This window comes from Vulpes lagopus, chromosome X, assembly GCF_018345385.1.
Source record: "Vulpes lagopus strain Blue_001 chromosome X, ASM1834538v1, whole genome shotgun sequence".
Taxonomy (NCBI): Eukaryota; Metazoa; Chordata; class Mammalia; order Carnivora; family Canidae; genus Vulpes; species Vulpes lagopus.
The window spans coordinates 82,778,231-82,803,479 of NC_054848.1; the positions used below are offsets into that span (position 1 = coordinate 82,778,231).

The 25,249-nt window shown below is 39.3% G+C and overlaps 1 protein-coding gene across 3 annotated transcripts in view; it reads right to left on the reverse strand.

The window, feature by feature from the left end:
- ACSL4 (acyl-CoA synthetase long chain family member 4) overlaps nucleotides 1–25,249 on the reverse strand; it is a 76,837-nt gene that overhangs the window by 14,058 nt on the left and 37,530 nt on the right. The window contains exons 3-14 of one of the 3 annotated variants that reach the window (XM_041740707.1): nucleotides 24,601–24,837; nucleotides 24,175–24,352; nucleotides 22,895–23,004; nucleotides 22,636–22,774; nucleotides 17,375–17,525; nucleotides 17,097–17,220; nucleotides 13,055–13,126; nucleotides 9,615–9,754; nucleotides 8,488–8,660; nucleotides 6,176–6,250; nucleotides 3,203–3,394; nucleotides 1,855–1,969 (exon numbers count right to left, since the gene is read on the reverse strand). In XM_041740707.1, coding sequence (XP_041596641.1) covers nucleotides 1,855–1,969; nucleotides 3,203–3,394; nucleotides 6,176–6,250; nucleotides 8,488–8,660; nucleotides 9,615–9,754; nucleotides 13,055–13,126; nucleotides 17,097–17,220; nucleotides 17,375–17,525; nucleotides 22,636–22,774; nucleotides 22,895–23,004; nucleotides 24,175–24,352; nucleotides 24,601–24,828 — 1,697 coding nt within the window. In that variant the 5' untranslated portion in view covers nucleotides 24,829–24,837. Of the gene's footprint in view, nucleotides 1–1,854; nucleotides 1,970–3,202; nucleotides 3,395–6,175; nucleotides 6,251–8,487; nucleotides 8,661–9,614; nucleotides 9,755–13,054; nucleotides 13,127–17,096; nucleotides 17,221–17,374; nucleotides 17,526–22,635; nucleotides 22,775–22,894; nucleotides 23,005–24,174; nucleotides 24,353–24,600; nucleotides 25,132–25,249 lie in introns of all 3 variants that reach the window. The other 2 variants (XM_041740706.1, XM_041740705.1) reach the window with 2 other exon arrangements.

Genomic DNA, 25,249 nt, shown 5'->3' on the forward strand with positions numbered 1-25,249 from the left:
TCCCCTCACGCCCATTATGGTGACTCCTATCAAAAAAATAGGAACAAGTGTTGGTGAGGATGTGGAGAAAATGAATGCTTGTGCAGTACTAGCAGGAATGTAAAAAATAGTGCTGCTGCTGTGGAAAATAGTATGGCGGTTCCTTAAAAAAATAAAAGTAGAACTGCTGTATCCTCTGGCAATCCCATATCTGGCAATCTCCATGTTCAGTGCCCAGGAGACACCACCCATCCGCTCTTCCGGACTTCAAGTGCCTCCCGTTGCCACTTGCCCACGACAAAGCCAACAGTCCATGACCTCCACACTCCAGAAACTGGGCCTCATCCCCTTCCAGCTCCCAGCAGGCCCTGTTCATCCTCAGTCTCCCACTGCTCCACCATCTGGTCTTAGCCCCCAAAAAGGGCCTTCTCTCTCCCAGAAAGGCTGGTCCTCCTGCCTTCTCCGCCCCCTGAATCCCCAGGGAGCTAAGGTAACATCAAGACCTATGGGCTCCTGTAACACTGTGAGGGGCTCAGAGCAGCCCCAATAAAGTTCTTGAATAGTTAAAAAAAAATCCCAAAAGAACTGAAAGTATAACCTTAAAGAATTATTTGTATATCCATGTTCTGAGCTGTAATATTCACAATAGTCAAGAGGTGGAAGCCACCAAAGTTGTCCATCATTGGATGAATGGATATACAAAATATGGTCTATACATGCAATGGAACATTATTCAGCTCAAAAAAGGAAGGGAGGTTCTGACACCTGGTACAATACAGATGAACCCTAAGGACATTATACTGAGTGAAAGAAGCCAGTAACAAAAAGACAAAAACTGTAGGATTCTATTTAGATGAGGCATGTAGACTAGTCAAATTCACAGAAACAGGAAGGAATTGGTGGGAGCCAGGGACTGGGTCCAGGGAAAATGGGGAGTTGTTTAGTGGCTAGAGTTTCAGTTTTGCAAGATAACAAGTTCCAGATACTAACTGCACAATTATGTGAACATACATAACACTAGTCAACTGTATACTTAGAAATGGCTGAGATGATGACTTTTAGGGATGCCTGGGTAGCTCAGTGGTTGAACGTCTGTCTTTGGCTCAGGTTGTGATCCTAGAACCCTGGGATCAAGTCCCACATCCGGCTTCCTGCATGGAGCCTGCTTCTCCCTCTGCCTATGTCTCTGCCTCTCTCTCTCTCTCTCTGTGTGTGTGTGTGTGTGTGTCTCATGAATACATAAATAAAACCTTTTTTTAAAAAAGATGACTTTTATGTTCTGTGGGATTTTTTTACAATTATAGTTTTTTTAAAGGGTGTGATAAAGCCCATAAATATGAATTCTATTAACATATCAAGAAAATGGCCCAATCTCTTAGGTATCTGATTTAGAAAACTTGTACCAGCTATGTTCTTAGGAAAATTACTTATCTCAGTCATTAAGGATGTTAAGTGAAGTAAGTTTTCTGGCATGGCTAAGTATTTATGGCAAAACACAGTTGGTGTCAAAGAATTAGTGAAGGGCAGCATGCGTGGCTCAGCAGTTTAGCGCCTGCCCAGGGTGTGATCCTAGAGACCCGGGATCGAGTCCCACATCAGGCTCCCTGCATGGAGCCTGCTTCTCCCTCTGCCTGTATATCTGCCTCTCTCTCTGTCTCTCATGAATAAATAAATAAAATCTTAAAAAGAAAAGAATTAGTGAAAATGTCTGAATCATCTCAAATGATCTTCAAGCTGTTGAACTTTCAGAAACATGTTACATTCCCCAACGCTGATTAAATGTTATTTATCTTATGATTATGAGTGATCAAAATGTTTTCCAGTTGTCCTTTTACTCTAAGTATAAGGAAGCACAAATGCAACTTTTAAAATTACCTTTTGGCAAAAGCACAGATGTTGTCTATGAGTGGACAGTTCTTCAGTGCAGCTTCCACCTTCCCGAGAGATACATATTCTCCTGCTTGTAACTTCACCAGATCTTTCTTACGATCTAGACGTCAGTTGTGAAGAATGTTATCCACAGTCTGTTTTCTTAAGGTGTGCACAATTCTGATTTTCTTTCAGTCTCACTGCCTTAATATTTATTCACAAAGATACTTCTCCTAAAATCTTGTTATATATAATGCTTGTCCATACACATCAATTAAAAAGAAAATACCTAGCTGAAGAAGTACTGGCTCAAATGTTCTACCCCATACAGAATGCTTCAATATCTTCTTATAATCTTAAATACCATAATAAACTTAATAGAAGGAACAGAATCTTGGAGCATAAGATTTGGATAACAGCTCTGCCCATTACAAGCTATGTGAGCCTGGGCAGGTCAGCTGACCTCCCCAACCCTCAATTTTATCAGAGATACTGATACCTACCTCATACAAGCATGTAGCACCATGTCTGGTATACAGAACATGGTAATAAATGTTCATTCTCCATTTTCCATATATGACATGATCTTGTTAAAATGACAGTGCTCCTGGCACAGGATGGCACAGCCTGAATAATCATTGGTTGCCTTACAACTTTGAGTTGAGTGCCAACTTGCCTATCCGTAGCCTGGGAACCCATTCTAGGTGCCAACAGAAACTGCCTTTGATTCCAGTGCAAATAAGGACCCATAAAAAAGGGGGCAGGGGTGGGGGAAGGAAAGGGACTGGTCCTATGGGGATTTCCCCAGCAGATCTAATTTCTAGATGAAGAACCACTTTTCCCAGGAACTAACTATATTCAGGTCAGATATGGGTCCAGAGATAGATTTAAATGGACCACTAGGATAGGACTGAGGAAATTTAATGGCTTAAGAAGGACCTGACTGGCACCTTACAGAATGGTCCTTTCCAGCTAACTAGTCACATTTTTATTTTAGGTTCTGCCTGCTTGAAGTGAATAAACATAAGGCTATCTTGGAGTTAAAAGTCTATTTCCGTAGGCTCAATAAGGGCAGTGCCAAACCAACTGACATTCTCAGAAGAATGAATTGCTGTTAAGGATTTATAATTTTCCAAGGCTCAAGGATCGCTGGAGCCATAAAAATAGCCTGTAGGGAAAGTAACATGTCCACACTGCTTCTTGAGTGGGGAGGTAAATGGTGAAGAATTCTATTCTATGATATACTAGGTAGGGTATGTTAACAGTAGATGGTTATATAGTACACCATGTGTAGCTGACCAAAAAATACCACCTCTGAACACTCTTTGTTTTCTCACAAAAAGAACATACTGACCTATAATCTGTAAACATCCATCAGGATGAAATTCTCCAATATCACCAGTGCAAAACCACCTTTGGCCATTTTCATCCACAGAATAATCCTCTGCTGTCTTCTCTTCATTTTTAAAATATCCCATGGAGATATTTTGTCCACCAATCACGATTTCACCTCTGGGGTTTGGTTTGTCATGAATTGTATAACCGCCTGGAAGCCATGAAATGAAATTAGTTACTGTTGTGACACAAAAAGTACTTGCATTAATTCTCAAAACTCCTATGCTAATAGATTTCTGTGTATCAAATTTTATGTCACTTTATGGGAGAATATTAGTTTATATTTATTCACATTGACATGAGGATCATGGGTAACTGTACTTTCAGAAGTACCAAGGAAGGCTCAATGATGATCACCAACCACCACCTATGCAAACATTCCCAACAACCAAAAAATTTCACACTTAGAATATCATTAGAAGTTGGGCTTCACAGAACTCTGTTAAGACAAAAGTACCCCCAAGAAGGTTAACACTTGAAGCTGTTATAATTACTAATATGCTGATATTAATGCATTTCAGATTTTTTTCCTAAGGAGATTTTATTATTTTTGTTATTAAATTTTATTTAAATTTTTATTGGGGCACCTAGGTGGCTCAGGGGTTGAGCCTCTGCCTTTGGCTCAGGTCGTGATCCTGGGGTCCTGGGATCGAGTCCCGTATCAGGCTCCCCACAGGAAGCCTGCTTCTCCCTCTACCTATGTCTCTGCCTCTCTCTGTGTCTCTCATGAATAATAAAATCTTTAAAAAAAATAAGAGAACACTGAAATAATTGACAATAACTCTAAAGTATTTTACCACTATTTGTTTCCTATTCATTACTGAATAAAGCTTACTTTAAGGGAAATATACAAAAAACCTGAATCCACAACCTGAAATGTTGGATTTTATGTCCTAAAAGGATTAAAGCAGAGTTCCTTTCAGCTATTAGCTGCTTTTAAATTTTTACACTAGACAACACTGCAATTGGACAAAACCCACTGTATGTAAAACATTAAGCTCATTCCTTTTTTTTTTTTTTTTTTTATTAAGCTCATTCCTATTATAGAAAGCACAGGTTCTGATTGATGGCCAGTGATGTGGAGCATTTTTTCATGTGCTTGATGGCCATGTGTAGGTCTTCTTTGGAGAAATGTCTGTTCATGTCTTCTGCCCATTTCATGACTAGATTGTTTCACTCATATGTGGAATATAAGAAAGAGTGCAAGGGACCATAAGGGAAGGAGGAGAAACTGAATGGAAAAAAATCAGAGAGGAAGACAAAACATGAAAGACACCCAACTCTGGGAAACAAATGAAGGGTTGCAGAAGGGGAGGAGATATGATGAGAGGAGCACCGAGTATTATACTATATGTTAACAATTGAATTTAAGTAAAATATTACCAAAAAAGGAAGCAAAGTTTCCTTCTTAGCAAGGAAATTTCCAAATACATTTCCAAAAATGGACCCACTCCCCAAAACGGACATTAAAGCACAATTCCAGAAAATCAGAAAATGAAGATTAGAGGCAAAATTTGTCTTACCAAGTTATAATGATATACTGTATTTTCTCTGATTTCACGGCCTCACAAATAACCCATCTAATAAAACAACTGTGATGCTGAGGCTCAATACAGCCACGCCCATAGTGCCTATGTTCTCTGCGGATTTCTATCCTAGAACTGGAACAGCAATGACCATAGGAGGAATCAGGAGGGCTTACGCCCAAGATGTAAAACTCTTGGGAATGCAACTGGATTTCAAATGCCATTTTTAAAAAGAAGTGGCTGTCTGCTCATGGAGCGCTGACAATAACACACATCATAAGAAAGTCACAGAGGAGAAACAATTTTAGGGACTTCGAGTTCATGTCAGATAGAGCCCATTCATTTTCTTGGGTTTGAACAACTTAAGGGAATTGTCCCTAGAAGGTCAATTAAATTTTCTGTCTATGGCTCCATCCCAAGGTAAGTAATTCCCTTTTGAAATGATTAGCTTTTTAATTGCTTTTGCTTTATCTGGCAAGGCCAGGCTGTTAAATTATTTTGTGGTCAATGCACACATTTCGTGTTTTTCACAATTTTCATCAGGAAGACTGATGGATTTTTGTCTTCAGCTGATTTTTAAAAATTTTTTGTACATTTTTTATTGGAGTCGATTTGCCAACATATAGCATAATGACAGATCTTCTAAGCACTATATCTCCAAAGAAACAAGAGCTTTAAATGTCTTTAGCTGATTTGTCAAAAGGTGTATTACCCATGTATATATAGTGCATGCTTCCCTTTGCAATTACATATACAAATAAAATTATCCAAACAGCAGAATTGAGTCTCAACTGTGAAAATGTTTGCTGGGATCAAGAGCTAAGGGGTTGGGGTGTGTGTGTGTGTGTGTGTGTGTGATCAGTCTATCCCCTAAAAACCTGGGGTTTTCAGGCACTTGGGTGGCTTAGTGTTTGAGCGTCTGCCTTTAGCTCAGGGCATGATCCTGTGGTCCTGCGATCAAGTCCCGCATCAGGCTATCCGCAGGGAGTGCCTGCATCTCCCTCTACCTATGTCTCTGCCTCTCTCCATGTGTCTCTCATAAATAAATAAAATCTTAAAAAAAACACATGGGATTTCATTTCCTGGCCCAACTAGCAAAGTTGAACTTCAAATGTTAGGATATATCTCCTTCTCCAAACCCAGGGAATGCCCCACTAAGAAAGTTTTTCTTCTTTACCATCAAGTATTCTCAAGTTCACAATCATTGTGCCTAGATTCTAGAGATTTTCTTTTCATCTTCGGAACCTGAAGATGTTACTGAGGAGAAAGAAAGGACAAGGAATAAGCAGAAGGAGAGGCTCACTTGCTACCACAGACAACCTAACACTTTAAAGCCTGGGTATGTTGAGGCTCACAGTGGTTTTCAGCATTTGTCAAAGCAGTAGAGCTTGTCATAAAATTCTTACCTTCCTGCCAGTCTTTCAGCTTAATTTCACAGCAAATAAGAGGAGCTCCAACTCTGCCAGTAGTATAGTCAGTAACTATGAGGGAAAATGTAACAAAGATATTAGCATACCACATTTCAGACTTGTGCCCAAGGGAGACCAGGAATACTGGAGTCAGAGCTGGAGTCTCACAGATGACAAGAAAGAGGCCATTGTGAGTGCAAAGTGTAGTCAACATTTCAATATTTCAACTTCATTTCAACAGTGCAGTCAATTGCAGTGTTACATCATTTTTGCTTCCCAACAGGCTGTCTCTCAGATAATTAAGTACAAAATCCTCTGTTAAAGGAGGGGAGCTGGCTCCACCATTATCCACCTAGGATTCCAGTAAGACAGATTTGGATTGCAATTCCTTCTCTACCACTCACTGATGGACTATATAACTTGGACAAATTACTTAACCCCACACAAAGCCTCCATTTCCTCATCTAATAAATGGAGAAAGTAAGGAAAGTAAGGAAACCTACTTCTTGTAGGGATATGTCATAGGGATTAAATGAAGATGCTTGGAAGGTACTTAACACTTGTTGGCACAAAATAATTTTTCCATAAACATTAGCTGTTATTACCAAACATGATGATGATGATGATGATGATGATGATACTCTCCTTTTGAAATTTAGATGCCCTCTTATGCATCATCAAGTATTATAGATCATCAATATTGTACCTAGCATGAAACTAAGCACTGAAAAGAGAAAACATCTAAAGAAGGAGACTGTGCCCTCAGTGAGCTTACAAACAACCTGGGCCAAAATGCACATGAAACAACTTAGAACACATTTAAATCGTCACTTGCACGGTACCGGCAGTGAGCACAACAGCACCCCAGAGACTAGAAAGATCAATGTAAGATGAAATCATGCCTGGTTGGCTCAGTCAGTTGAGCATTTATTTTCGGCTGGGATCATGATCCCAGGGTCCTGGGATTGAACCCCACATCAGGCTCCCTGCTCAGCAGAGAGCCTGTCTTTCCCTCTCCCTCTGCTGTTCCCCTGCTTGTGTGGCACTCTCTCTCGCTCTCTCGCTCTCTCTCTGTCAAATAAATAAAATCTTTGTTTAAAGAAACCATTGGGAAAGACTTAATTGAAGAGTTGGGCATGAAAAGGCAGCTGTGACCAGTTAGCCAAAAGGGCACTCTATGAGAAGGGAAGAGAAAATATAGATAGGTGAGAGCAAGAATGCCCACATGAGAAAGAATGAGGAGACTGGCTTGTCTGGAGAGCAGAGCCATGTATGTGGAGATGTGGGAAATAATGGATGGGGATGATGATGCCAGATCAAAGATGTCTGGAAAGCTAGGTTTGCCAGGGATGAAGCAGGCTTTGAGGTGGAGGTGTATAACACAAGTACACGGGATCAATCAGAAGTGATATCATAAAGGCAGGCACAGCAGTCCAAAGGCTGTTACCTCAGAGCAGTGTGAAGTAATAAAAGGCTCAATGCCAAAGTCAGCATGCAGAGGGGAGGAACAATCCAATGGAGAAGTGGGAGGACCCAACAGAAGTTAAAGACACTGAAAAATAAACAGTTAGATGACTTCAAAGCTAATGCCTTCAATGACCTTAAGGATGGTAATACCACTGTGTGCAAACAATCTGTGAGGTGGAGAGATGGTATGGGATGATGGCACTGATTCTGGACACAGTAAGTTTAAGTAAAAGTGGGATAATCCCCAAAATATTACTTTACCCAGTATTTCCCAACCCAGGATGATTTTGCCCCTCAGGGGATATTTGGTAATGTTTCCAGTTGTTCTACTGTCACTACTGGGAGGAGTGAGTTACTCTTGGTATCCATCTGGCTGCTAAACATCTTTATGCACAGAAGAGCACAAACAATAAAGAACTATCTGGTTCAAAATTTCAATAGTGCCAGGGTTGAGAAACCCTGCCAAAGGATGATGAAAATACCAGAAGAGAAAACAAACAAGAAGTCAGGACTGGGATATGCATTCAAGAGGGAGCATAAGAATGATACTTTATTCCAAGAGTGTAGTTCTCCCAGGAAGTAATCATTTAGAAAGTAAAGATTAAAGGCCCAGGGTGAAGAATTCTGAGGACTGAGTGGCATCAATATTTACAAGGCTCCAAAATAAAGGGCACAAATGATGGTTCAAATAAAAATTTCAAAAAACTCCAACTATTCAAGGTTTGCCCTGAATCTGATATTACTTATGAGATATAAAAGTGCCATGGCTCCCAAAGCTAGTGCAAATGGGTTTTATTGGTGGCAACTGACATCGAATTATTTGCCATGTTACCAACACTCACCTTCAGTAACTGTTCCAGCGCCACATGATTCTGTCAGTCCATAACCTTGACCCACTGGGCAGCAGAAGCAGACATTCATGAATCGGTGTGTCTGTGGAGACAGTGGTGCTCCACCAGACAGCATCATGCGGACATTCCCTCCCAGCAAAGCCTTCACCTTTTTAAATAGTAACCTTGAAAAAAAAGAGGAGGGGGGAATAATTTTAATACTGCATACATTGTTCTTGGTGACATCTTAATTTATAAGCTCTGAGTAATATTTCTCAACTTTGGTTGGACACCTAAGTTTGAGAACCATCGTGGTGATTAACAAGAAGTTAACAAAGTAAAAAAAAAAAAAAAAAAAAAAAAGAAGTTAACAAAGTGAGATGTTCACAAAACGCTTTGAAAAAAAATGCCAGAAAATGCCAGATGGTAGTCACACCCGTGGTGAGCTCAGCATAATGTACAGAGGGGTTGAATCACTCTGTTTTATGCCTGAAACTAAAGGAATGTTACATGTCAACTATATTTTAATTTTTCAAAATGCCAGAAAAACTCTTAAAAATGCAAAAAAAAAAGAGTGCAGTGTCACGAAATTGCTTTCACATATAGTAAATGAAAGAAAATGATGATGTCAAAGGAAAATAAGTTACAGTTCTCTTTAGAACATTATCGATATTATTTCTCTCTTAATGGAAAATGTTTCCCTGTCTCCACCCCCAGCACTGCATTTTAAATAGCTGTTATATTCATCTACTTATTATACTGTTTTATGAATACAATAAATTAGAATCCTTCATGCATAATAAAATCTTGATCCACTTTTAGTTAGAAATGACCCTTAAGCTCAAATGTCTTGATTCAAAAGTCTAGTTCTTCTTCACAAGGCCAGATTTTAACATTGAATTTTAAATATTTACTCGATTATTAAAATTTGTTAAATTTCCAAGATCAGAGCTCAGGATCCTCTGTGTTGGCTATATAAGCAATGAGGGTTAGAAGCAAATAAAAGAGAAATGCAACCTTATGATGATGGTGGTGATGCTCAAACTAAATTAACTTGCCAGTTACTTATTCAGTTTCCAGATATAAATACACAAGAAGATTTAAAGGCTTACACTATAGAGTCTATGAAATGTACTTACAGATTGCAAAGTGGCGCATCATATCCTTTTTTGATCTGTTCCAATTTGTAATCATACCCTAACTTGAACAGTGTTTTCTGAATATAATTCATCTCTTGGACTTTGCTCATAACATTCTTATAAATTCTATCCATGATTTCCTAAAAGGTAAGCAAAATATTCAATAATCTGAAAAGAATTACACCAACACTGAAACAGTCTTTAGGTGAAGGTACCTTGTTTACGTCAGCTTAGGTAAAAGTCTTCAGCACAATGGATATAATTATTATATAATCAATTTTACTAAACTTACTTGTTCATGATTTCAAAAAGACTAGGGACAAGTATAGGGGTTTTTCAGTTCTATACACTAACTTTATCTAAAAAATTTTTAATGTTAACAGGACTGTAACTCATTCACCTCCCCCATAAAAACCTTTTTTAATTCTTTTCTTTCAAATATATTCACTTATTTTCAAATAGCACCAGAACACCCAACTAGGGTGAATCTAAGCCTGACGGCTTTTTTTCACTACTACCTTGTGACTCAGTGCATGGCAGAAAGATTTACAGTATTTTTTTTTTGATTTACAGTATTTCTTTAAAAAGTTTACTTACAGAGTTTTGTATGTATAGGCCTATATGTATGTATAGGCCTTTTTTAAGGCCTATCTACAGAGGAGGAGGAGGAGCTAATGGAACCAACAAAGTTGGGTGAAGCATCAGTGGACCACCAATATGGGAGATGGCTTATTATCACTAGATCGGAAGAGGTAAGTGGAGAGAAGTATTACTGGAACCTGGTTAGGACAACAGCTATGGGCAAGGCCTGGTTACAGCCAAGGGGAAAGAGATTGTCCAATGGGCACCTGACAACTTTCCAAAATCACAGCCCAGAAGGGAAGGAGAAAAGGCACTAAGTGTGCAGAATACCCCCTTTCTCTCCCCCTGTCTTGTGATCTCTCCTGAGTGCCAAATAATTGGCTGAACCCAACCAGAAATCAGAAGTCAAGCAATGCCCTGGTAACTCATCCACAGAAGTTACCCTTCTAAGCACAAAGTAAAGAAGAATGGCCAATGTCCAATTAGAAGATACACAGCCTATCAGCTAACTCCTGTTTATTCTTCAGTCCTAAATTCAGATACTACTTCCTAGAGACTGTGGCCCCTTTCTTTCCCTACGTTCTCTGATACGGTTTACTAGGGACCCCTGCACTTTGGGTAATAAACCCAAAATATTGCTTCCCCAACCAAAAGAATCCTAAGCAGACAGACATAGGCATTAAGACAACTCAGTTCACACTTGAACTCTAGCACCTATGGGCTCTGTGACCTCAGGCAAGTTTTTTCCTTTATGAAACTGGGAAAACAGGACCCACCTAGAAGAGTCTTAGGGAGGATTAAATGAGAGAATTCATCTAAAGCACTTAGCACAGTGCCTAGAACACAGTAAGCAGGTGTGCTATCATTAGCATCACTTTCTTATGCTTTAATGAGAAGCTTCTTGAAGCTTGTAAACTTGCTGAATTCTACAGCACCTCTAAATAAAAAGGCAAAGGTCACTCTGACCTATCTTAATTCTTTGGTCATTTGGTAATTCTGTAGTTAGAAGCTTAAAAAAAAAAGTAACTTCCATCTCTAATTCTTAGAAAACTTGGGCTGAACACTTCACAATCTAATCTCTGACTTTCCGTGTGCAAAAATAGTTCTGAGAAAGATACTAGGACAAGACTTCAAATCTGATCATAATATAAGCAAGTCATGATACATAGTCCCACTAGAGTTCCCAAGCCTAAAAAAGTGTTAGAATATATTTGATTATGCAAGTATGAAACAGGGTGTTAAGTATTTCAGAATTTATTAGTAAAAGGCCAAAAAATGAAACACCTGGGTGGCTCAGTTGGTTAAGCATCTGCCTTCGGCTCAGTCATGGGGTCCAGGATTGAGCCCTGCATCGGGTTCCCCGCTCAGCAAGGAGCCTGCTTCTCCCCCTCCCTCCTCTCTCTTAAATAAGTAAAATCTTTTTTTTTAAAGGCCAACAACCTGTATCATTTTTTTGTAAAAGGCACTATTTCACACAAGGATTTTAAATATCTAGAAGTTATTTTTTCTCTGGAAGCTCTCTTCAGTGCCAGTTTCCTGGTCACTCTAAGGGCTGGGAGGCTCAGATCCGAGACTCAGTTCCATAACCTTGGATATGCTGTGTTGGTTCTCTGGGATGGCCTACGTTTCATGTTTTTTTTTTTTTAATTATCATGAAACAAAAATGATCTTTAGAATCTCTTCTACCTTTAAAACTTACACTGTTGGTGGGAATGTGAACTGGTGCAGCCACTCTGGAAAACTGTGTGGAGGTTCCTCAAAGAGTTAAAAACAGACCTGCCCTATGACCCAGCAATTGCACTGTTGGGGATTTACCCCAAAGATTCAGATGCAATGAAACGTCAGGACACCTGCACCCCGATGTTTCTATCAGCAATGGCCACAATAGCCAAACTGTGGAAGGAGCCTCGGTGTCCATCGAAAGATGAATGGATAAAGAAGATGTGGTTTATGTATACAATGGAATATTACTCAGCCATTAGAAACGACAAATACCCACCATTTGCTTCAACGTGGATGGAACTGGAGGGTATTATGCTGAGTGAAATAAGTCAATCGGAGAAGGACAAACAGTGTATGTTCTCATTCATTTGGGGAATATGAATAATAGTGAAAGGGAATATAAAGGAAGGGAAAAGAAATGTTGGGAAATATCAGGAAGGGAGACAGAACATAAAGACTCCTAACTCGGGGAAAGGAACTAGGGGTGGTGGAAGGGGAGGAGGGCGGGTGTTGGAGGGGAAGGGGTGACGGGCACTGAGGTGGACACTTGACAGGATGAGCACTGGGTGTTTTTCTGTATGTTGGTAAATTGAACACCAATAAAAATTAATTAAAAAAATAAATAAAATAAAATAAATAAGTAATAAATATTTTAAAAATGAAAAAAAAAACTTCAAAATCCAGTGTGTACTCATACACAACATATATCAATTCAGATACTATATTTTTATCATAAAAAATTAATCTGTATTTAGGTTTTATAAAACATACCTAAAGGTTTTTTATATCAGTTTTTAAATTTAGGTTAATAAAATATTTAATTATTTGGTGAAAAAAAAAATAAAACATTTGTTTTTCCTTTGAAACATTATGACTGATTCTCACAAGAGGTGATCTGAACTCAGGTCACTTTTAGCCCTTGATTGTCAAGTATCAGCACCACTTAAGCAGGCACACATTTCAGAAGCTTGCCATCTAATCCTTCCCAATGCTTATGAGAGATTTAGATGAACACATTTGCCGTAATTCCCAACAAAGTAAAATCAAAATTTAAAACCATACACAAGTCCCTTAGAGTATTACCCTTTAAAAAGTCTGAGTGGGAGCAGTAAATGATGTTTACAATCTATACTCACTGGAACAGCTGCCATGAGTGTAGGCTTCAGTACAGTACAGTCTCCTTTGCTTCCTTTTTTAATTTTGCTGGACTACATTAAAGAAAAAGGAAATACAATCAGGAAAGCCAACCTTCACAAAAAAAAATGCTGTAATTTGAGGATTAACACTGACAGTGACAAATTCACACATGGAATTTGCTCCTCTACTGCCCTGGGATTTACCGGTTCAAATTTTCATAACCTACAAAAGTCTAGAACGTAAGTGTTTTAGCCTGAGATTAGTTCTTCTAGCCCGATTTCAGCCTTCCTGTGAGTTGAAATGTTGATTCAGAACAAAGGAGAATGAGATATTTTGGTAAACTGAGCATTCTTATTTATGACATATCGACCACAGCACAAACCATCCATTTAAAAAAAAAAAAAAGAAAAGGAAAGAAAAACAGAAACCCTCAACTAAGGTATATTGAGCACTAAAACAAAACTGAATGTTCTTTGATTACCCAAATGGTAAAGCCACCTCTCAAAGTCACTGCTATCAACTAACATCATACAAAAATACTCATTTGATAACATTTTGGTTGACAGAATATTGAAGACACTGCCAGTGACCATGTAGGGATGTGCATATATATATTTATATGTATATATATGTATATATATATGTATATATATGTAAATGTGTATGTACTATGTCTTTCTTGTGTTTTATTTCTCACACAAATACTTTGGGATTTCAAATGTCAGGTCAGCAGGTGGAACCACTGATAAAGGAGCCCACTGAAAAAGGGAGATGAAAATAAGAAACTGGGTGGGGTGCCTGGGTGATTCAGTTGGTTGGGCTTCTGACTCTTGATTTTGGCTTAGGTCATGATCTCAAGTCATGAAATCGAGCCCTATGTCAGGCTCACATAGCTGGTGTGGAGCCTGCTTAAGATTCTCTCTCTGAAAAAAAAAAAAGATTCTCTCTCTGCCTCCCTCCTCCTCTGCTCCCCCCTCTCTAAAAACAATTTAAATAAATAAAATTTACAAGTTAAAATAAGAATCTGCTGTAATGCAGTTCATTAGTCTATAGTTCAGATGTAGGCTCTGTGAGTCATGTTGACACAGGCAGGAAGAAAACCAACTCTTAAGAAACAGTGTGATCTGCCAGCAGCACCAGCCTCGTCATTTAGAAGGTTCTGCTGGCAGAACTCAATTGCTTTTATCCTACTATAAGACGGATAAGGGAAACAAAAAAACTACTTGTTTCATGTATGTGCAAGCGTGTGCACATTTGCAGGTGGAAACCTACATCCCCACATACATACCACACAAGGGAGAGCTGCCCTGTGGAGACATAGATGGACTCTTATGTCCTTCGAGTAAGAGCTGTCTCCCCCCGCCCCGACTGTGGTCCTGACCACTTGTTGCTTTAGAGAGCTGTTCCAGGGAGCAGTAGCCACAAGGAGCCCCTCCTCACTGTCTTTATTACTCTGGGTAATGGTATCAGTTAGTTCTCTCATCTCTTTAAAAAAAAAACAGTTTATTTATTCATGACACACACACACACACACACACACACAGAGACAGACAGAGAGAGAGAGAGAGAGAGAGAGGCAGAGACACAGGCAGAGGGAGAAGCAGGCTCCATGCAGGGAGCCTGATGTGGGACTCGATCCCGGGACTCCAGGATCACACCCTGGACTGAAGGTGGTGCTAAACCACTGAGCCACCCAGGCATCCCTAGTTCTCTTGTCTTAATCACAACTGCAATAACCCTAGTTATGACAACATCACAATTATCTGCTGGCTTCATATGGGGTGCCTCAAGCCTCCCCCATTTTTCTGATTTCTGATGTGATGTAGATTCCTGGGTTTTAGATTCTTGAGATTGAGACTCTTTATTATAAAGTTCATGAAAAGGGTGGATGGGACATTCAGTCCATCTGCCCACTTCCCTACATCGAGGCAACTGTTTTCAGAAAGGCAGTGAAAACAAGGGTTGCTAGTCCTGGGCTTCCAAACTTTCCTGGGGGGGTGAATCACACTCAAAGATTACTGAAATTCTTTTCACATTTTCAAAATATATTAAGCATAAGAAAAACCCACTGCAGTGCATTGAAATGTAATCACCACAGATTTTTCTTTTTCTTTACCATTATAAAGTCCCCTACAAATTTTGTTTTACAACTCAAGCCACAGTTTCATTTACAGGTCTATTTTAAACTCAACTTGAGCAAGTCTGGTTTATTAGTTTACTTGATTACTTATTCTCTCCACCCTGTTCTAACAGATCTTAAATGTGAACTTTCTGTTGAGTGGTTAATCTAGTAGCTTTCCAACTTACAAACAGGTTGTGTTCTTTAAAGTATCAAGTATGTAGCTGTTTAGAACACAAAACATTTTCTCATGAAAAAGACACTTAAAAGAGGTGGTTGGGGGATGCCTGGGTGGCTCAGTGGTTGAGCATCTGCCTTCAGCTCAGGGGGAGTCCCACATCGGGCTCCCTGCATGGACCCTGCTTCTATTCCCTCTGCTTATGTCTCTGTTTCTCTCTGTGTGTGTCTCCCATGAATAAATAAATAAAATCTTTTTTTTAAAGAGGTGGTTGGATTATCCTGGGGGTTGGGGGGAGGTGGTCATAACTAGGAAGGGACACGAGGGATATTCTGGAATCCTAGAAACGTCCTTTTTCTCTTAAGATTCATTTATTTATATTAGAGTGAAGAGAGGGGCAGAGGGAGAGGGAGAGACAGAATCTCAAGCAGATTCCCCACTGAGCATGGAGCCTGATGCAGGGTTCCATCTCACGACCCTGAGATCATGACCTGAGCCGAAATCAAGAGTCAGACCTGACCAACTGAGACACCCAAGTGCCCCAGTGTTTTTTTCTTAATCTAGATATTGATGGCCACAGAAGCCTCTATGTGTATATTAAATCCAATCAAGTGGTGCATGTAAGATTTGTGCACGTTAAGTTATACATCCAAAAACAAATTTTCAAAAAGATGGTTGGAATCTCAAATTCAGACACATCCAATTAACCTTTTTGCCTTAATATTACATAACTAACCTAATCTCTCCTAAAATGGTAATTCTACAAAAAAAAAGTATTATAATTTCTAATTGTGAGCATCAAGGACCACGTCTTCTTGCCAACTGCATGCCTTACAGACACTCCCAAATAAAAGACAGCACTGCCTAAATCATAGTAGGCCCCTAGGGGCAGAAGTGCCAGAAGCTGCCCCAAGAATCAAGTCATTCCACCTACACTCAGTTTATCCCTCAGCATTTGGGACCTCACAGCAACCCTAGAAACTCTTTTTTGCCCCAATGTCTGGCTGACACTTTTCTGTAGCAACTCATCCAAAGAACAAACTCCATTTAACTGTGGACAGTAGGTACTAGATGTGTGATTTCAAATGGGCTTCCAATACAGGAGTGAGCTCTACCATTGTTGGCCTTCCTACTGTCAACAGCGGGGAGAAGGGAGAACCTGGACTCAGGGCACAAAGCCAAGCGTTGCCTTTGGATATGCAACAGTACTTTCCACGATGATGGAGATGTTTGGTCCATGTGCTGTTCAGTGTGGGAGCTGCTAGTGACACGTAACTATTGAGACCTTGAAATGTGGCTAGGGCAACTGAGTGGTGAAATTCTGCTCATCTAATTGTGATGATCTCTTCTTCGGTATGTGGCTAGTGAATACCACAGTGCTAGAGAAACCGCAGAGTCAAACTGGGCCCCAATCCTCCCACCACATCGCCTCCCAAAAAACCTACCACTATTTGCGGATCATGTATCAAAAAGGCTCAGTGCATTCATGTTCTCTATCCTAGCTATCCAGAATCAACATCTAATAAAGACAAGATGAATTAGTTTCAAATCATTTAAAAAGATGTATAGTGATGCTAACAAATCCACAAGATTATTTTCTGCAGCTACATATTTGCCCATGGGAGCTATTTCTGATGTCAGGGAGAAGGCTTTCACAGAATTAAAATATCTCCAGTTTCAGTAATACGTTGTCAGTCAAACAATGCCACTTAATATGATGCCAGTATAGTGAAAAGCTTGTCACCTGGTCAGAGAGTGTAAGTGGAGAAGAATATCCAATTCTACAGCCATAGGTAAAGCAAGATATCTCTGCTGTCAATTCTAGTACATGAGCCAGAGGCAAATAGCCAATGTATGTGTCCTTTGGTCTAAAACAAAACGAGAAAAACACTTTAGCCATTCTTAAAAAGGTGTGGTAATTAGAAACATCAATAATCTTGCCATTTTAATACAGATTGAGTTTAGAGAATGCCAAACATGAGCTCTGATCTTTAAGAAGAAAGTGGAAGAATTCTCTCTTACCCAAGTCCAGGAATTCTCTCACACTGGCCTGTCATTCCAGCTATCAAATTGCTATGGTGCATCATCACTCCCTTGGGTCGGCCAGTAGAACCACTGGTATACATGACAATAGCCATGTCTGAAGGAGTTGGTCTATTTGGAGGGACGCTCACTAAACAAATGAAAGAGAACCATATTTTCTTCAGTTTAAAAGTTAGATTGCTAAACAAAGATGAAGATTTTTAAGATTTTTTGCATCATGATAAACTACGTAGAATACTCTCTCCTGATAATCACACAAAGTACCGATCAAACTGTGGTTACCTGCAATGAGAATTTAAAACTCAATTTGGCCCATTTTCTGGATGCTCAACCCAATTCCTGTCTACTCCTGCCTTTCCACTGTGTTGAGGAAAGCTATCCAGGACTTTGGAGAATCGGGAGGATAGAGTATTGTGTGCAAACTCCTCAGGCCCTCAGGCCTCAGTCTTCTCATCTTTAAAATGCAATGGCTGGACCTGATTGTGACTCTTAACTACTGGTGGGCATGAGAATCACCCATGGAACTTAAACAAAAACACTCTCTATCTCTGGTCCCTAGCTCTGAAAACTCTGTGTCTGGAATGGGGTGAAGGCTCCACAGGTGACATACACATGCCTGATTGGAAACCACCGGACCTGATCTTTTTTTACCTGGTTATAAAAATAATTGTATTTTATAAAAAACTGAACCATGGACACTGAGTTAGATAATCATTATACATTTAACAGGTTATTTTAAGATTAGCTTCCAAGCAACAAGTAAAATCCAAAGAACACCAAACCAAAATTAACCTTTTCTACTGTTTTTATCATTGCTTCTTGAAATCTCTATAGGAAATCATTTTTGCAAAGTACTGAATGTGCAGTTAGATGAAAAGAATGGTGTAAGAGGTCCTTTCTCTCTGACTCACTCGCTCACTCACGCCTGTAGTTAGAACACTTGTCATGTGTCTGGCTTTGGGACTCTTTTGGGTCTTCCAGATTTAGTGCCTATTGCCCTATCGGGATTGGATTATACTTTGATTCTGTTTAATCAAAATTAGATGGGAATTTTCAGATACTGAGAGAGAAAGGGGGAGAGACCATGTGGAGGGGTTTATAAGCACTTCACTCCCTACCAAAGGTAATATCTAGATCGTATCTAAGCTTCATTCTGTCTGAAAGCAGGGGTGTTTAATCATCTTAGAAGTCCTGAGCTCCAGTGCTATCTTTGCTTACTGAATGACTGGAAGTGGAAAATAGAGAGGTCTTTATTAGACACAGCCATCTTAAACAGGGGTCAGCAGACTCTTTTTGCAAAGGACCAGACAGTAAATATTTTAGGCTTTGAGGGCCATACAGACTCTACCAAAACTACCCAGTCATAGACACTTGTTAAATAGTCATGATGGTGTTCCAGTCCAACTTTATTTACAGAAACAGACAGCAGGCTGTAATTTACTGACCTCTATGCTAAAGTTGTGCTTCTCAAACTATGTGTTGTGAGGACTTCCCCCCCCCAATAATTTATGGATGGATGCTTTTGGAAAATACAATAAAAATGTGTTATTGGGAAAAGGAAATTAAAAAAAGATAACGTACACACTTAAAAAGGTTAGATTAAAAAAACAGACAACACATTACATTTCAATAAATACAATTAGAATAGTCATACACAGAGAAAGTGAATTAGAAAAACTAAATATTGCTTGAAAGTATCTTCTAACCTACCAGTAAAGAGAACTGCTATTATCAACATTACATTTTTGTCATTCTACAATACTAACAGTTGACTAAAATTGAAACTCCCTGTTTATTAAGTGCCTAGATGCACACTCTAAGCAAATGCTGGATATGTCAGTATTTTAAAACTGTAATGTGACATAAATTTGTTTCTTGCTATTAATTTATCTACTATGGGTTGACAAGTGTTATGTGGATGAGGTAATGTTTATCTAAACTGCTTCTATGTTTTAAAAATAGCTTTATTGAAGTATATTTGATACATAAAGAACTGCACATATTTAACACATACAATTTGGTATCTGGACATATGCAAACACCTGTGCTACCATCGCCATGATCAGGATAACAGACCTCTCCATCCATCACTTCCCTCCATTTCCTTGTGTTCCATTGTTGTTGTTGACTTGATCTGTCAGGTGACTTCAACTCCACAACTCTAACATGCTAATTTTAAACAGCACACTGAGCCTTCCACTTTCAAGGTGGTATATTGTAGTAAGCTTGTAACCTCCTTTCAATTCCAGGATACACCAAAATGGCCGAGAATCCACAGGCACATTATCAAAATTAAATAAACATTTTATAAGATTGGTAGATTTTTAAAAATCAGCTTATAGGGCAGCCTGGGTGGCTCAGCGGTTTAGTGCTGGCCCAGGGCATGATCCTGGAGACCTGGGATAGAGTCCCATGTCGGGCTACCTGCATGGAGCCTGCTTCTCTCTCTGCCTGTGTCTCTGTCTCTGTCTGTCTGTCTCTTTCTCTTTCTTTCTCTGTGTGTCTCTCATGAATAAATAAATTAAATCTTTAAAAAAATAAAATAAAAATCAGCTTATATTCTTTATGGTACTATAATGGTGATCCTGTAGTGGTGGTGCTAAAATGGTGATACCAAAGATTATACATTTGTCCAAATCCACAGCAAGTACAGTACCAAGAGTAAACTCCAATGTAACCTATGGGCTTTGGATGATAATGATGTGTCAGAGTAGATCCATCAATCCTAACAAATGTACCACTCTGATGAGAGATGCTGGTAAAACGGAGGAACCTATTCATTGTAGAGGCAGGGAATGTATGGGAAACCTCTGTATCTTCTCCCCACTTTTGCCATGAACCTAAAACCACTCTACAAAATAAACTCTATTTTTTAAAAATCCGTTAACAAAAATGAATTACATTTTTATGTACCAGTTAAATTTAAAAATTTAAAGTGTAATTTACCACCACAATAACCAAAGATAAAGTTATACTTAAATTGGGTAATGCTAATATCCTTAAAGATATCTACTGTCGGAGCGCCTGGCTGTCTCAGTAGGAAGAGCACATGACTCTTGAGCTCATGAGTTTGAGCCCCATGTTGGGTATAGAGGTGATTTAAATAAATAAAACTTTAAAAAAATATCTCTGTCAGTTTATAAAAATCAAGCAAATAAGAACCGCCGACTTTCTCTGATGACTAATGGAAGCCATAGCAGTAGATAAGCTTCTCACTCTCAAGACATGTGACACTTCATTTCCTGTTATCATAATAACCTACTAAGGTGAAGTATCACCAAAAAATACATGTGTCTCATTACTAAAGAGAGAAACAGAACTAGGTGGGATATGTGGTCTATCAGGTTATTTCTTACATAAAATTATAAGGACCAATACCCGGGATCCCTGGGTGGCACAGCGGTTTAGCGCCTCCCTTTGGCCCAGGGCGCGATCCTGGAGACCCGGGATTGAATCCCACGTCGGGCTCCCAGTGCATGGAGCCTGCTTCTCCCTCTGCCTGTGTCTCTGCCTCTCTCTCTCTCTCTCTCTCTCTCTCTCTGTGTGACTATCATAAAAAAAGAAGGACCAATACCCCTTACATTTCATACCAAAATCCTTTGGTGAATCAACAGATCTGTATCAATAAGGACCTCCCAGTTGACTTCAATCTTGCAGGGTCAGTCTGGTGTTGAGAGACAATTCTCTATGGGTCTCTTGAGTTTCTGCATATCTTGTGAACAGAGACAGTGACTGGGTGCCAGACTATCTTTTCAAGGATATGTGCACAATAAACAGCTTTGGAAAATGGAGACCGTGTCTCCCTGCAGAGCTAAAGAGTAGATGTGCTTCCTGCCCAGTACAATAAAAATAATCTCTCTCTCTAGGGCAAAGGGCAGTCATACTGCCCTCTATAAAATATTTGGGCTCCCTGATCTCATGGTTGTTCTCCTGTAACACGACTGACTGCGGGTATGGGTATCATCCCACCCTCTTCACACTGCTGTATGAAAACTGGAATGTGGGGAAGCAACACAAATGCTGACAGTCTGGCTACTGCTTTTGCTGTGAATTAAAAAACTGTCCTTCATCTCTGACTCAGGAGTGTTGGACTTCCAAGAAGCTGTGGCTGGCTCACTCGTTTGCTTGCAAAGTAGGGTAGAGCCTCAGCCTCTGTGCTATTCTCCACACTGGGTAAAAAGCTAGAGTCTCTCTCTGTTATTGCAAACATGTTCGGTCCCTAGTGGTCATATACTCAGAAGGTAAAGAGGGGTCAACCAACATTTTTTCCTATCAAAATGAATCTTTTTCTCAGCTAGTAGACTATCGTGATCTTCACATTAAACATAAGGAAAGAAACTATTTAAATGAAGTCTTTAGGGGTGCCTGGGTGGCTCAGTTGGTTAAGTGTCAGCCTTTGGCTCAGGTCATGATCCTGTGGTCCTGGGATCAAACCCCATGTTGGACTCCCTGCTCAGTGAGAAATCTGATTCTCCCTCTCTCTCTCCCTCTGCTTGTGCTCTCTCTCTCACTCTATCTCAAACAAATAAAATCTTCTAAAAAAATAAATAAACGGAGTCTTTAATTTCCTCAACCCTCTGTCCTGATGACCAATTGACATTTTGCCACAAGGCACATCTACTTGTTTCAAATGAAGTATCAAATACCATCTCAGTGGTGGCATAAATCTGAGCATGAGCTTGGCAAACAGCTTTGTGTCCTCTGATACATCATTAAAAAATCACTAGCATTAAGCACTTCAAAAGAAGAAAGGCTATTGGGTGGAAGGCCTGAGATCTTTTCTTTACGTGAGGTCCGAGTTGGAAAGTTAGTGGGTTACTTGGAAAAAAAGAAGTTTGGCAGCAACTGCCATAAAGTCTGAACCACTGAATACATTAACTATCTAGTAAACTTTATTTTATTAAGATTTTATTTATTTGACAGAAAAAGAGCAAGCATGGGCTGGGGGGAGCCAATGCAGGGCTCGATCCCAGGACTCCGGGATCATGGCCTGACCCAAAGGCAGATGCTTACTTAACCAACTAAGCCACCTAGGTACTCCTATTTAGTAAATTTTAAAAGACTGTTTACCTTTGAGGAGAAAAGAGAAAACTTTAATCATATATGGCCTTGATAAACATTTAAGAAAAATTTTTTTTAAATCAAAGAAGTTTAGTTTCCACTTCGATTACTTCTTTTCCTAATCTACTGAGATAAACCTCAAGTAGACTAATACATTTTGGTTTCACTGCTTTACTTACAGTTTTCTGGCTTGGATCCCAACTCTTCTACTGATTGCATGCTGTGAATCTCAAATCCTTCAGGGTATTCTGCTTTATTGATAGTCTTATTGTCCACATAAATGATGTGTTTAACACAATTGATATCTAATAATGCTGTCTGTTGAGCAGAAAAAAGATTCAGCTATTAAATGCAGGCCTGTAATAAACTCAATTATTGGGCATTTTCATGTCCTGTCAGAGAACACTACCATGAATTCAAAGAAAAAATTTTATTTACCTTAAGTTTACTTTCTAGAAGTTCAACACTAGTAATCAGGTAGGTAGCCTCAGATTCATTTAACCCATGAACTACAGCTTCTTTGCCAAGTGTGGCATATAAAGTCACAACTACATAACAAAAAATAAAACACACGTTAACTGATAATCATTTATGAGGTACATTATTTAAGTCAGCCTTTTGTGATGGGTACACTCATGGATGCAAAGACATTTTATAATGTCATTAGATTTCATAGTCTCCACTATTACCTTTAAACATTGCCTGAAACTTCCTGGTAGCCCCAATTTCTCCTTACAAATAAATTCTCAGGATTCTAACATCCTAAACCTGAAGAAATGCAGCAATACTGGAAGTGCTACAACTGTTCAAAAATTAGTCAATCAAGATTCTCAAGGCCCATAAGTTTCTGGCTGAACTCTTAACTTAGGTCAGACCAAGCCCACCTAGAACTACCCTGTGACAAGCGATTTCCTTGGTCATAGCACCAAAGAATGGGTAAGTCCTTGAGAATCTTCAGACTGAGGATCTTAAGTCAGAATCATGTTATCATTCCTTTTAGGGAGTTTTTTTAGTGGGCCCAGTGTCCAAGTTGATTGGTGACCTTCAAGCTGTAAGTGGGTGGGCCTATATTTTGGAGCTACCAGACAAAGGAAACCTAAGCTGAAACCAAGATCAGTTAGAATCAAGGGACATCTGCTAAACTTAGATCAGATTGGAAATTCAGCTCTACCCTCGTCCTGTGGGAGATAGTAATTTCCACTTTGGAGTTGGATAAATGACTTTGCAAACCCAGAAAACTGTAAAAGTAAGTATAGGGATGATAAAAATTTGGCAATCATATCTAATGTCAGTTCAAGCTGTTATGTGCTCATTTCACATGTAAAATGGAATAAGTCAAAGAGGAGGCCTCGAAGTGAAGCAGTGAACTAGAATAATCCTAAGCAATGATTTTTGTTTTAATCATTATTTTGTGTGTCACTTCCTAAATCATACCCCCAAATCCCAAATCTTTCAGGGATAATTCACTTCCAATTGAAAAGTAAAATTCTAAATTGTGTCCATTAAGCTGCCAATTCCCATACTGGCTTTAAGAAATTAACTTTCTTTAACAGGAATCATCAGAGAGCTTTTCACCACAGCATGTACTGTTTTATGTATAGAACGTATGTAGAAAAATTGCTAAAGACCACCTACCATGAAAACAATAGGATTGCAGGACAATTTCACATGTTACTAAAAACCTCTTTCCTCCCCTTCCAAAAATGTAAGGCACTTACGAGGGAAGTTGTACTTAAAGCAGGTCTGAGCTGCAATCATCCATTCGGCCCTGGTCTCACAGAAAATGGCAATAGTGTTCTTTGGTTTCAGTCCCAGTGCAGTGAGTCCACTACCAAAATTATTCACTCTGCAGTTCACTTCAAGATAGCTCATCCATTTATAACTCCCAAGAATTAACTGTTAAATGGAGACATGCTCTAATATGAGTATATTTATTCAAACAAGCAATTAAAAGGCTATTCAAAGTATAGAACTCTAAAACTGCCTTTAAGTAAATATACAGAAGCTGTGAGCACCTTCTGTGAATTGGTTACACAGCATATTTACATGGAATAGCAGCATATTTAAAAATGCGTTTGATGTATGCTACAGGGAAGCATACCTTCCCCTTCAAAGAAAAATTATAAAGCACAAAGATGCCGTACCTTCTTAAAAACCTTTCCATTCGGCTGCATTTCATTTTCTTCACTTAGGATTTCTCTGGTCCCGAGGCTGTCCTTCTTCCCAAACTTGGACACGGCATGATCAAATAACTTATCCAGAGTGTCAGCTCCGGGGATGTCTATGACAGCTAGTGAGTCGAAGTGCGTGACAGAGCGATATGGACTTCCAGGTTTGTCTGAAGTGGGCTTAGCTTTTATTCTCTTTGCCATAGCGTTTTTCTTCTTGGCATTGGTAAGAAAATACCATGGAATAAATATAAGGGCACTGTATATTGTTATTAACAAGTGGACAGGCAGCAAAATAATGGTGAGCACGTTTAGCCTAAGTTTCATAGTGGCAAGGCTTCTACAGTGGTGTTTATTTCTTGTTATTCTTTGGCTGCAGAAAGCCTTATTTTGCTGAAGAAGGCAATAACGGAAGCAGCAGTAAGAGTAGCAGTATAGCCAAGGCAGTTCAATTTTAATGATACAGATAAAAGTTAGTAATCTTTGGAAGCCGACAATAAAGTACACCTGTAGGTGAAGACAATGAACCAGGCAGAGAGCAGGAAAAAAAAAGACAAAACAAAACAAGAGCATTAACAAGTTGATAGCAACATTGATTTAAATACTCAGGTCTTCAGTAGTTTAT